The sequence below is a fragment of the Malaclemys terrapin genome, chromosome 12, assembly GCF_027887155.1.
Source record: "Malaclemys terrapin pileata isolate rMalTer1 chromosome 12, rMalTer1.hap1, whole genome shotgun sequence".
Lineage (NCBI taxonomy): Eukaryota > Metazoa > Chordata > Testudines > Emydidae > Malaclemys > Malaclemys terrapin.
The window spans coordinates 11,515,414-11,528,805 of NC_071516.1; the positions used below are offsets into that span (position 1 = coordinate 11,515,414).

General features: G+C 44.6%; 1 protein-coding gene across 1 annotated transcript in view; it reads left to right on the top strand.

Annotated features, from left to right (window-relative positions):
• The window catches only part of LOC128846709 (piezo-type mechanosensitive ion channel component 2-like), a 59,025-nt gene extending 45,735 nt beyond the window's left edge, over window positions 1-13,290 (top strand). The window contains exons 40-49 of the mRNA XM_054045952.1: window positions 1,346-1,560; window positions 2,316-2,474; window positions 4,174-4,321; window positions 5,853-6,041; window positions 6,410-6,502; window positions 7,616-7,785; window positions 8,536-8,790; window positions 9,567-9,706; window positions 10,076-10,304; window positions 11,640-13,290. Coding sequence (XP_053901927.1) covers window positions 1,346-1,560; window positions 2,316-2,474; window positions 4,174-4,321; window positions 5,853-6,041; window positions 6,410-6,502; window positions 7,616-7,785; window positions 8,536-8,790; window positions 9,567-9,706; window positions 10,076-10,304; window positions 11,640-11,895 — 1,854 coding nt within the window. The 3' untranslated portion in view covers window positions 11,896-13,290. The remainder of the gene's footprint in view (window positions 1-1,345; window positions 1,561-2,315; window positions 2,475-4,173; window positions 4,322-5,852; window positions 6,042-6,409; window positions 6,503-7,615; window positions 7,786-8,535; window positions 8,791-9,566; window positions 9,707-10,075; window positions 10,305-11,639) is intronic.
• The last annotated feature ends 102 nt before the right edge of the window (window positions 13,291-13,392 follow it).

The following is a 13,392-nucleotide window of genomic DNA, read 5'->3' on the forward strand; positions in this document are numbered from 1 at the left end:
TATTCAACCTTAAATTCTCTTGAGCAAGGAGTCTCCATAGACTAGAGAAGAGACTATCCACAAAAGACAGACTAACTGATACAGATAACACAGTGACTAATGATGACAATGGAGAAGGGAGAAGCTCTACAGCAGACACTGGGCAGGGAGTACCATTGTGTCCCAAAGAAAGCAAATGTTTCACTTTGTTTGATCATGAATTCTTTGTTTGTTCCATTCCCTCCTCCCTTCTTTAGACATTGCTTTGTTTTATAGAGAGTAGATCACCTCAGTGCAGAGATTTGAGATGGAAAACTAGTCAAAAGAAAGGAGAAAGGGAGGGTTATGTAGGGCCTTGATCCTGTGAGGTACTGAACCCCTCCTGCAAGGTGAAGAACACTATAGACATTAATGGGAGCGGAGGACAGCTCAGTATCTCATGAGAGATACTCAGCCTCTTTCAGGAGAGGGTCCTCATGCACAGAGAGCAGGAGACTTTCATTTCCAGAAGGGCTATAACTCCAAACCGACGGCAAAGCGGCAGATCGATGTAGGCTTCTGGAACAGAAGCACAACCCAGTCAGTGCTATGCTTATGCTCTCAGCATTACTGCTTGCACATTGTGCTTGGCTGCCATAGCACTTGCTTGTCCTTTCCACATCTGGATGTTGTTGTTATGTCTCAAAAGAATGTGATTCTGCTTCCAAGTGGGGGAATGAGCAGTAATAACAACAGATGAGTCTATCAAGAGCCTTAAAAGCTTGGTTTCATGCAAAATAGTCTTAGTTATAAAAACGTAGGGAGGAGAAAGAGAAACCACAGCTCTGAAGCCCTGATATTTTTATAATGGGTCTAGTTAAAACTCCATATCTGAACCCTCCCAAGTGTGGGGCTTTGAAATCTGGATCTGAATATTTCCAAAACACAGGGTGTTTGATTTTGGGAGGTTCAAGCTACAAACAGGGACCTGGATCTGGATGCAGGGTAGATGCCCATTGCTCTATAAAACAAAGGAACAGAATTGTTTAAAAACCAGTTGTTCTTCAGAATCCTCCATGAGGCATCAGCAGCTGCTCATTGTCATTTTATCTGCGTCTTTATTTAAGATGCTTCTACTTAGTGCCTGCAGAATAGGGATTTGCTTGTAGAGAGGAGGGATTAGAGCCTTGCCTTTCCAACCCGTAACAGAAAACGCCACACTTGCTTACAGCTGTAAGTCCCCTTACACTCAGGGGAGATACTTGCCTGAATAGGGACTACTCACATGAGTAACAGTCTGGAATTTCCCCACTATCCTATGGGTTATATAAAATCATTGGATAAATCCTGAATGGTATTGCTTTGTAACTAGAGTTTCCCCTTTCAGAAACACTCAGCAGCTGCTGACATAACTGAATCCCTGTCGGAAGACCAGGTCCCTGAAGCCTTCCTGGTGATGCTCCTGATTCAATTTGGCACCATGATAGTGGACCGGGCCATTTACTTGAGGAAGACTATGTTTGGGAAGTGTGTATTCCAGGTTGTCCTTGTCTTTGGCATTCACTTCTGGATGTTCTTCATCTTGCCAGGCGTTACCGAAAGGTACAACTGTGGCCAGTGTCACAAGAAAATCTCTCTTTCTCTCTCATGAGCAGGACTTGCTTTCAATGGGAAAACAGACAGAAGCCATGGTGGCTTTGAAATCTTACATTTCTGCATGCTTTCAGCAGCAATTTAATTTGTGCTCTTAGCACTTATGCTGCGATGGGTGGGTTTGGAAATGGATAGATGGACAACTTAACTGCCTTCACATTGAAAGTGCAGCATGCTTTGGGTAAAGAGAACAAAAGAGAATGCAATTATGTATGCAAAATGCTACTGCGTTGCACGCCTAGTATATTTGAGCAAATGGCCAGGTACGTGGTTCATATGCAAGCTCAGTTATGGGAACTGTGCATCTGACTCTTTGAAAATGAGATCTCAGGAAAAGGAGACATCTGCAGGCTTATGATGTATGGCAAGGGGGAAAAACCCTGGCAGAAATATTCTCCCAACTTTAGACATCTCCTACTTTGATGCTGCTCACTATTGGTCAACTCCCTCCTTTCGTGGATGGACATTTATTATTCAAGCTGCAAGGAAAAGAAGCTCCATTCAATAGGACCCATAGCCTCAAGTGACGACATATGGCCACTCACTTTGCATCTCATTTTCGCTAGATTCCAATCCAGTCTGAGGAGGTGATAGTAACATGAAGGTCAAACTAGTGATTGAGGAACTGTCACATTAAAAAAAAGGACATTAAAGAACTTTGGTGACAAAAATAGTGTAATGAAATCTGTTTTATTCACTTACAGGAGATTCAACAGAAACCATGTGGCTCAGCTTTGGTACTTGGTCAAATGTGTTTATTTTGGCCTGTCTGCGTATCAGATCAAATGTGGTTATCCGAATCGGGTCCTAGGCAACTTTCTGACAAAGAGTTACAATTTCGTAAACCTTTTCCTATTCCAAGGGTAAGCAGAGAGGGGATGTTCAGCTTTTATAATAGAGGCTAAAAACCATGTGCTAAGTCCTAGTCTCATTAAAGCCAATGATACAATCCTCACTCAATTCAGAGGGACCAGTATTTAGCTCTGTGACTGGTCTGGTGACTGTTCTTTTTTGGGGTATGTGTGATTTATGGCAAGTATATCAGAAATTAAGCTCAAGCCCTAAGTTTGCACTGTAGAGGAAAGGAGAGCAGGGTCTAAATGCCATAATTTGACTCTTGAGTACAACCCACACTTCTTATTGCTGTAGCTTAGTGTTTCCCCTAGCCTGATTGCTACTTTTCTACATAATCGCTCAATAAACTTTTCAGACAAATCATCTCATTCCTGGCAGTCTCCCCTTAGCTAGATCCTCTCGGATTGCCTAGAATAGCTGCTTATTCCTCCAGCATGGGTCTCTGGAATGTACGTGCTGTGATCTGGTATCAAGAGGCAAGGAACTATTAGCAGAATTCAATGTAAATATTGTATAAATCACCCTGAAATAGCATGGTTGTGAGATGAGCCTAACTGAAAGTTAAATAGACTAAGTAAATATAGACTAAATATATTCCATGCCTGGAATTGCCACTGGAATGGATCCAGACAGGAAATATGTTGATACACAGTCTTGTGGCAGAGATATTAAAAAGCCATTGGCCAGTTTGGTCATATTTGGGATGAATTTTATGTACTCAATGCATTTTTAAATACATGCTGAGTTACATATTATTAACCTAAAAAACCCCATGGAAAAAATACCCATTTCCCATATGGGCTAACATTGCATGGAACAATCTGTGGGTTTTGTATAAAGGAAGAGGCTCTGAAAGAAACTTTAAGGGAGAAATCTCTCTGCTGCATACTTGTGGCCTAGTTTTCAAGCACTGGCCTCCAGTGGGCCATGCACTGCAGTTTTGAGTGCTATTACCTGCCAACTCAGGGGATAGAAACAATGATTTGTGCACAAAGACACACACCCTCAGGATCAGTGGATGTTCCATGAACAAACTCCATCTCTTACATCTGCAGGTGAGAGAATCTATCAGTTGGGGGCAGAAACTATACTTCTCTGTACAGCATCCAGCACAATGAGACCCCATTCTTGGGTGGTCTTTTGTACACTGGTGCTGACATCTGAGAAGGGTGCACACAGGTATTTGCACAGGAACAACAGGAGGCCAAGTCAAAGCCCCACTGGAAATTTGGCTTTTAAAAAAGATCTTCCAAATTTGAATAATTCCCTAGTGGGTGAACAGGTTTATAGGAACTGCCAGATGGGATCAGATGAATGATCCATCCAGTCCAGTACCCTGCCGATAGTGGCCAGTACCAGATGCCTCAGACTCCCATAATGGACAATTGTGGGATAATCTGCCCATAAGGGAAGTTTCTTCTACCCCCAGACAGTTAGCATTTGGCTTCTGCCCTGAAGCATGAAGGTTTCTGTGATTTCTGAAATCCCTGGCCACTCTGTACAATCTCAGTACTATACAACTACACACTGGAAACTGTTTTTCAGGAGCTGATAAAGGAAAAGTCCCTCAAAATCAAGGAAGATTGTGCCAAAGAAAAAGATTTCAATAAGTGCCTGAAAATTATCTGCAAGGACTCCAGGCTCTGGTATTTAACAAAGATGTCACTCTAAAAGGTTAATAACATTCTTTCTTTCTTCAACTGGTAGGTTTCGTATGGTGCCTTTCCTTACTGAGCTGAGAGCTGTCATGGACTGGGTTTGGACTGACACCACACTGAGTCTTTCCAGCTGGATCTGTGTGGAGGATTTATATGCAAATATTTTCATTATGAAATGCCTGAGAGAGTCTGAGAAGGCAAGTGATTCCAGTTAGAGAATTTTATGAGACGGGATTGTACAATAGACGTTTGTGAGGCCAGTTTAGGCTGGGGGTGGGGGGGAAATAATGCATCCTTCAGAAAAAACTGGACTTGGGAAGATAGAGATTTATGTTTGAGCAGAACCTTCCCTTGTTCACTGTGCACCGCAATGCTGCAGATAAACGGAGATGTCCATAGCATCTGTCTGTATAGTTAAACAAGGCAGCCGTAATTACGCACTCAGCAATGTCTCAGGCATAGACCTGTTTTACTCAAAGTGGGGATTTTGGTGGGGACTCCAAGATTACGGGATCTTTTGCCTTTAGTCAAATAGACACTAGAGATGGGAGTTTGGTTTTCGCCTAGCAGTACATCACCATTCCAGTACCACTTCAGCATCAGCATTGGTCTGAGCCCACCTGCGGGATCTTCCATGTTATCAAAAGCTACTTTTGCACTTACAGAATAGTCACTGTGGGTGGCATCCTGGCCCCACTGAAGTCAGTGTCAAAGCTCCTTTTGACTTCAATGGAGCCAGGATTTAACTCTCTCTGTAAGATGAGGGGAAGAATTCCTTGCCCGCATCTAAAAAAGACTCTCCCTTAAAGGGGTTTCCAGCTATAGACAGTGCTTCCTTATTTATAAGTACAATTCATATCTCATGGTGGGGATGAGGGAATATATTAAAAGTCACACAAGTTAGAGCGGGAAAAGAACTATTCGGAGGTCTGCTCCACCCCTCTGGCCCATGCAGGACTGTTCCCTACAGTACATTTTGTAGAATTTTGTCCAGTCTAATTTTAGCTCCTCTGAGCAATGGGGCTTCCACCAGTTGTTTTGGAATCAAACCTGGGAGCCAGCTCCATCTCAGATTTGTCCTTGATATCTGAATGCTATGTTCTGCCGCCAGCTGCTGCTGCTTTCTGTAGAGAGCAGCACCCTTTCAATGGAAGGAGCTGCAGGGACATCTCGTTTCTACCAAGACTTTAGGCTCCTGGCCCTTCTTCCTCTAGATGCTGCTTCCTAGCCCTGTAGCTTTTTACAGCCTTGCCCCACTCTATTTCACTAGTGCTGTTTCCTCAAAGAGCTACTAAGTCCTGAGAGGGAGCAATGGGCTACCTCTAAGAACATCATATAGACATTATACTGATAATTTCTACTGAATTATAAGTGTGTACAGAGCATTTCAACCCCAACCCTCACAAATAAAATAATGAGCATTTACAGCATCTTAAAAACGTTGTAATTTTTAAATAGTTCATTAAAAGTGAATAGATAAGTTAGAAGTGGAATAACTCACTTGAGGTTGTGTGTTTGCCAGTCAGTCTACACATGTCGTGTGTGGGGTGTGTGTGCGCGCGCGCTGATTGAGTAATCTGCCACCCAGTGTGCATGCAAAACAGTTGGGTTATTTTCCAAATGTTCTCATTATCTCATAGCCTCAAAATGGTCACCAAGTTCCTTTCTGCCTGGTTTCCCTGCCATGCTACAATTGCATCATGCTCAATTATATCTTTTTCTTTGCAGAAATATCCTCAGCCTTCTGGCCAGAAGAAAAAAATGATTGTGAAGTATGGAATAGGAGGCTGCATTGTCTTTATATTGGTCTGCATCGTGTGGTTCCCACTGCTTCTTATGTCACTGGTTAAATCTGTGGCAGGAGTAACCAATCAGCCCCTGGATGTCTCAGTCAAAATTACCATTAGCGGTTATGAGGTAAGGGTAGTATTCTTACAGGAGCGTGACTGACACTGACACACACACGTGAGCTAAATGGATTTACACTAGGGTCAGGATCTTTTCACCTTATTGTTCACTGGTGTGCACATGGCCCATGCTGGGGCGATTGAAGGTTACTGTCACCGGAAGGCTGCTCAGTTCCCTGTGTGAAATGGCAGTGGAAGCAAAAGAAAAGGGAAAGGTATTAAGAAGAAAGAAAAGGGGAGGTGGCAAATTCTATTTGGTTTCATGCTTATACCAATGGTATGGATTTTCCCTGTATTGTGACAATGCCTGGAGGCACAGGGGTCCCAGGCTGCACTGAGAATGCCAAATCTGTGATTTGCCCTCTTTTTCTTGCCTAGTCATTATTCACCATGAGCGCTCAGCAGCGGAATCTGATCCCTTTCTCTCCAGCAGCATATAACGAGCTGGCTAATCAATATGCCCTTCACCCGGTAAGTGTCACTTGAATAGCTCGTTTCCTCAGAGAGCCCAGATTCCCTCCGGTCATCCCTCAGTGTTAGCGCTGCTCGGTTAGAGTTCTCCAGCAGGTGCCCAGTGCTTTGGTGGGCGTATCTTCCCTTTCCTGGGGTGAGCCCTTCATAAAACTGCAGTGATTTTTTTAGCCCAAGTCTTGTCTACAGAGGGATTTCAGCAGGGCTTAGAAGTCCTGGCACATGCTGGCAGGGTGACTCAGCAGAAACAAATCACAGATGTGGTCAGCAAAGGTCTTTCCTCAAGGGGGAATGTTTGCAACTTAAAGTCAAAGCAAAAAATAAACTCACCAAATATTTCCCCAGGCTAGAGCCTGACAGTCCTTAAAGTAACTCCTCTCCTCACTGCCTTAAGTGGCCAATTTATAGCCCTTCCCCATAGCACCTGTGCAAGGGGGGAGGGAACACTGAGCTGATATTAACCCCTTGCTCACCAAGAACCAGGTAGTGCCCCTGTACCCTGTCACACCTGGTTTAAATCTGGCTGCAGGTTAAACTGATTTCTAACCCTACTCTAGTGTACACCCCTGCTTCTATTAGGGTTAGTGGGCCAGATCCTCAGTCCAGTTATGGCCCCTGTGTTACACTCAGGAAGTGCAAAGGAGCCATACTTCAGCTCCAACTGCCCAGCAGGGGAATTTCCCTGCTGGAGGAGAGTCCCTATCAGCACATCAGGTCCTATCCTCCCAGCCAAGGGCAGAAGGGGGCATGGACGGGAGGGGGGAAGGTGAGGGGAGATGGCAAAGCTCTATTCCATTATGCCAGTCTTTCCTGGCAGCAGCTTTGTGAGGGCTGTTCCCTGGTGACCCCATTCCTGTCCCTCCTAGAGCTCTGGGAGCTTGGCCGTGAGGCAGGATTGGGCCCAGCACTAGGTTTTTGAGCAGTGTCTCACACAGCCTGGCCCTGCTCTCAGCAGTTGAGCGACCTGAGTTCAACTCCGCAGTTTGGCCGCTGTTAAGTTTAAGCCGTTTTAAATGTGTTGGTTCCCTGTTGCAAGGCCTGTGTAGATGCGGCCCTAACGAGAAGCCAACAGGTTCCTGTCTTGATGTTTTACCCCTTCTATCCCTTCCCAAGTCTGCCATGCAGTTTATAGTGAACTACAGCCCAGAGGACATCGTCACTGCTAAAATAAAGAGCAATGCTAGCTTGCTGTGGAGCATCAGTCCCGCCAGCCGAGAGGCCATGATGGACGAGCTCTCCAGCTCAACTGCGGTCTACATCAACTTTCACTGGACAATTCTCAGGTAAATGCAGCATCGTGGTTAACACTGCAATCGATTAACAAGGACGCAGCTCAAGTTCTGTATTTATTTTAAAAGCACTTTTCAGAGGAGTTACAAGTCAGTTTTAACTACATCAATTAATGACTTATGTAGCGGTTACACTCATTAATTCAGACATCACTATGGTTAGCCTGCTGGGGTGCTGAGGTCACTGCCAGTCATGCTGACCAATGCTGTCGCATTGTTTCCTGAGCTTCCCCTGCCTTATACAGAGTGTGAGCTCTTTGGGGCAGGGACCATCTTTGTGTTCTGTGTTTGTACAGCACCTAGCACCAAGGGGTCCTGGTCCATGACGGGGGCTCCTAGGAGCTACCACAATACAAATACATAATAATAATAATTAGTTAATTAATGGCTTCCATTCAGGGATCTCAAAGCCCATTACAAACATTCATTCATAACTTGAACCTCACACCTACCTCCACCGAGAGGCTGGTGTAATTATCCTCTGCAGCACTTTGTGTTGCAGCTTCACCTCCAACATGTCTCCTTCCAAAGGGCTTGCAAAGGACCCTCATAAGACAGCCCACAGCTGTCTTATAGAGTGCCTGCACCAGAGGAATTCTTTCCTCACCAGTTAAGTGTCTTTTACAGCCCCTGTACACAGCAGTGCATCTGTCCCACAGCGGGAAGAAGAATCCCTCCCAGTAAGTCTTGAACTGCATTTGTGTACCACATCTGAATATACCTCGCTTGATTTCCTTTGGGCAGGAATGCTTCTCTGGTGAAGAATGTGGAAGCGTCTGGCAAGCACACAGTGCGGTACGAAGAGAAGGAGATAAGAGAACAAATTGTTCAAATGCTAAATGGGACCAGGAAAGAGCCAATGTCAGTATTTTTCTTCTGTTCGAGCCGCGTTTTCAAAATGCGCCATAGCAAAGAATTGTTGTTGGTGAACACAGTAGAGGGGATTGCTCACATGTTAAATGGGCGGGTCATTCCTTTTACAAACATTAGAACCACGCTGTGTTAGGACTTCTTCCTGTTTGATGACAAGGAAGGGCAGGGGTGTTATAGTCACTCCTAGAAGTATTTTAGCTCCCATTTATGGTCATCCTTTTCTAAAATACGTTGCATATCAACACTGGTGTCTGTACAGCCCTAGAGACTGAAGCCCTGGATTCCACAAAGCAGTTACAACCCAGGCAGCAGCTGCCCTGCATACATGCCTGGAGGGATCATCTCTGTGGTTTTGGGTTGGTTGGTTTCCAGAGCCCAGTCGACCCCGGGACTCGTTCCTGAGGCTGCCAAAAATGGGCAACTAATGAGGAAGACTGGAAGGATGATCTGGTTGTTAGGGTGCTAGCCTAGAACTCCAGAGATCTAGGTTCAATTCCTGACTTTGCCACAGACTTCCTGCAGGACCTTGGGCAGGTCACTCAGATGTAGATGCACAAAGTTATTTAGACACCTAACTCCTGTTGATTTCAATAGGGGGTTAGGCATCTAAATACCTTTGAGGATCTAGGCCTCATTTTCCCATCTGTATAATGGGGATAATGTCACTGCCCTACCTCACAAGGGCCTTGTGAGATTAAATATGTTAATAATTTGAGGTGCTCACATACTATAGCAATGGGGGGGGGGGCAATACAGGTACCTTAGCTAGTTTCTCTGATATGCTCCTTGAGAGCTAGATAGGCTCTATCTGTTAACAGATATGAGTGGGAGTTGCAAAGTTCAGATTCACTCTGGGGGGTTGGTCCAAGCACATTTCTAAGTGGTAACGATCCAGAAGATTAATGCATAGCACTGAAATATTTGATAACTCCAAGGCAATTTTGGCTTCCACTTGTTTCTAGACTGCTTCCCGGCGTGGTACCAAGATACCTCAGGGCTACTGCTGGAGCAGAAGCTAGAACTGCACATCGCTTGCAAGTTGGTAAGCAGTTGCAATAAAGGTTTTGGTCTCAGGGTTCCTTGGTGGAAACCGAAGTGGTACCCACTGTGGGCTAAGAGGGGAAATATTGTGAGCCTCACACACATTTCCAAGGATCTCAAAGATTCTGCACCAAACAACTGGCTGAAATGGAAATATTCCCCCAGGAACAAATTCTCATAAATTTGTGAGCACATCAGTTTTTACATGTGCAAAGCAGATCCACTGCACTGCTCTACAGAGTGGATTCTCTGCTCTGAAGAGGAGTCCTTGGAGAAGGAAAGAGCATGCAGGGAAGGGAAGCATAGTACTGAAAGGTATCAGACATGTAGGGAAAAAGCTCCTAACTTTATCTTTGCATTTGGGAACCAGCTCATTCTCAGAAACCACAAGACATAGACAAAATGGCTTTCTTCCGAAATATAACCATAAAACTACAGCAGCTGGCCCTCAACTCGTCTTCCGGCCAAGTTACTGAGTGGTGGGTTATTGAAGAGTGGAATCCTGCGTGCTCTGGTAATGCTTGCAGCAAGAATATGGAGCTTATCATCTACAATGACAAAGTCAGCCCTTCCAGTCTGGGATTCCTGGCAGGCTACGGGTAAGGATGGCATGCTACGCTACAAAAAATACTCCCCATTGCTCTTCCTAGGTGGGGGAAGACTTTATTCGGGTTTATTAGGTAGTTATTTAGTCTTGGCATTTTCCTACACAACCTGGCAGAATATAGATCTATTCTGCCGGCTTGTGTATTGTATTTGACAGGTTGGTTCTTTCATAATTTTTCAATATTTTGTATTTGGTTTCTATCCTTCCTGGGTCAGGTATGGCTCCAAAGCTGGGCCTGTCAAACCTGACTCAGGCACTGGACTGAAAGCCCCCAGCTGGGTTATTAGCAACTGAAATGGAAGTGTAGGGTTATCACCCACCAGCTTTGACCTTTGATTACTCCGCTTTGACCCTGCTGTAGTCAATGAAGTTGCACAAGCGTAACTGAGAGCAGAATTTAGCCTGCTGTGCACAAAACTGCCTGCAGGCTAACGTTTGATCCAAGTCCAAGTGTTGCAAAGTGCTACAGCTTTCAAAATTTGCAGTGATTCTGAGGGGAAAATAGTCACATAAAGCAATTCCATTTCCGTGTCCCCCACAGTAGATTTTATGCACCACCTAGCAATTTACTGAAGTCCTAGGTCTGTGTTCCGAAAGGGCTTGAAGGCACCGGGTGCTTTATTCTCCTTCAAAATCATGAACAAATTCCTGGGGTTTTGCCAGTGAGGAGTCCTTATGTCCCTTTTTAGTTTTATCTAAAAATCACACGCCTTTCAGTAAAACCAAATGTGAAAACAAAGGAGGAAAAAAAGTCCCCTTCCCAGTGCACTAGGCTGGGAGCTACTTTGGACCCAGTTTCCAATCCCTGGGTTAGGAGATTATCAGACTAGAAATAAACGCAGAAATGTAATAGTGAAGGTAATTAGCCATTGGCACACCTTAGTTAAGGAGGTGGTGATTTAAAGAATTCATGTGATGGAAAATCCAAGATTGGATTTCTTTTTAAGAAGACATGCTGAAGCTCAACAAGTTAGGGTTTAAGGCAGACAGCACCAGAGGAGGTAATTCTATGGCCTGTGTTATGCAGGAAATCAGAATAACTGATCACAATGGTCTCTCCTTCTGGCCTATTAATCTACCTTAATCTGCACCGGTAGCCTCACTGAAATCAGTGGAAGCCTGCATAACTATTCAAGGTAAGGATGGCAAAGTTGGGCCCCTTGGGAAAAGCTAAATTGCACATTAATGAATGGATACCTGAATAGCTTATTATAGACATTTATGCACAACTCCCATAGAGTGGGCGGATAGCATGACCATATTAGGGAACAGATATGGTGCCTTGTTTCGCCCAGTTCTGATCAACTCTGTACTCCCTTCTCCTCAGCATCGTTGGCCTTTATATGTCTGTTGTTCTCGTCATTGGAAAGTTTATCCGAGAGTTCTTCAATGGCATCTCTCGTTCAATAATGTTTGAAGAGCTGCCCAACGTGGACCGCATCCTGAAACTCTGCACGGACATCTTCCTGGTGAGGGAGATTGGGGAGCTGGAGTTGGAGGAACAACTCTTTGCCAAACTCATCTTTTTGTACAGATCTCCTGAAACTATGATCATGTGGACCAGAGAATCAAAGGAACAATGACAGGACAAAGGTTTGTTTAGTGAAGATCAGGCTTAGGAAGCAAGCTATTGTCATGGGCTGCTTTAGAAGCAAATTTAACATTCAGGAACGGGAGATGCTACGAGTGTCTCCTCTCCATTGGCATATTTTCACCTTAAGCTTTTCCACACGTTCCTCACCAAAATGTATCATGTTTAGGCAGTAAGTGTACTTTTCAGGCCAGTGACTTCCCTTTGCTCAACCAGAGAAGACCTAGTACTGATCCCCTACAGACTTCATCCCACAATCATGGATACAAAAAGCTCGGCTCAAGTCCACCTGATTTTATCTGCAAAGCAGCTAAAAACTTCCTCACAGCAGGAGGGGTTCTAATCAGCCTCCGAGCAACTGCAGCATGGGCTAACCAAGCTGAGCGCCGTTAATGGCTGAAGATAAATTATAGGGAGGAAATTTTAATAGGGCTAATTTACAAGAGTCCAGGTTCAAATGTAAGATTTTAAAGAAACATTTAAAGGGGTGCTTTGACATGGGTGATGAAGCTTCCAGTGCTCATTAGACAAAATGCACAGACTCAAGGTGTGCAAACATTCCAGTTTAGAAAATAAAACCAAACCGTTCAAAGACAAAATAAAAGAACTGAATGGGGCACTTGCATAATCAGAGCAAGATCTCTCTAGCTAGGCCTAAGGTCCCTTTAATTCTTAAGAGGTCTCTACCACAGCCTTTACCCAACTAATATTCTACTTTATAGTTTGGAGAAGTTTCCCATCTTGCTCTGCTTTTAAGTGGGTACTTATTCCTTCCAAGTGAGAGTTCAGCCACTTTTTCCTCGCTGCAGAATCACTGAAAAATGGGTTGGAAGCAGAGAACGGGCGTATTGGGCAGTGTTTTATTAGGTTAAAATAGAGGGGTTACCTGAATGGCATCCAGGATGGTACTCCAGCATAGGGACAAGGGGATGGAGTAGGGCAGTTCTTTTACAAATAAATGTTTGAGGAGGCAGTATGGATCCAGTGGACTGAGCACCAGGAGCCCCACGATTTCTATTTCCAGTTCCGCCAGGCTGTGAAACTCTGGGAAAGTCACTTCCCCCCTTAGCGCCTGGTTCCCGTCCCATCCTGTCTGTTTAGACTAGAAGCTCCTCAGAACAGGGTCTGTCTCTCACTCTGTGTGCACACAGCACGGGCCCTTCATCTCTGTTCAGTGAATTGAGTGAGAGAATTTGGTATTCTCATTCTAGCCATTAGTGGAAGCTCCTATGCACTGCAAAGCCGCCTAGTCATTCAGCACAAGTGGCAGCAGCTCCTTGGAGGAAACAGGTGCTGGGAGTCTGATCTGAAGTGCAGCAGTAGAGCTGGGCGTGAGAACTTGCACAGCGCAGGCCAGTCAGACTCTCATTTTAGGAGCACCCAGTATTTTCAGAAATGCAAATAATGCCGTGAAGTTCCATGATGGGATATACAAATGGTTTTAATAAACTCAGCCCATGCATGTGCTAAGTAGACAGAAGCAAGCAGC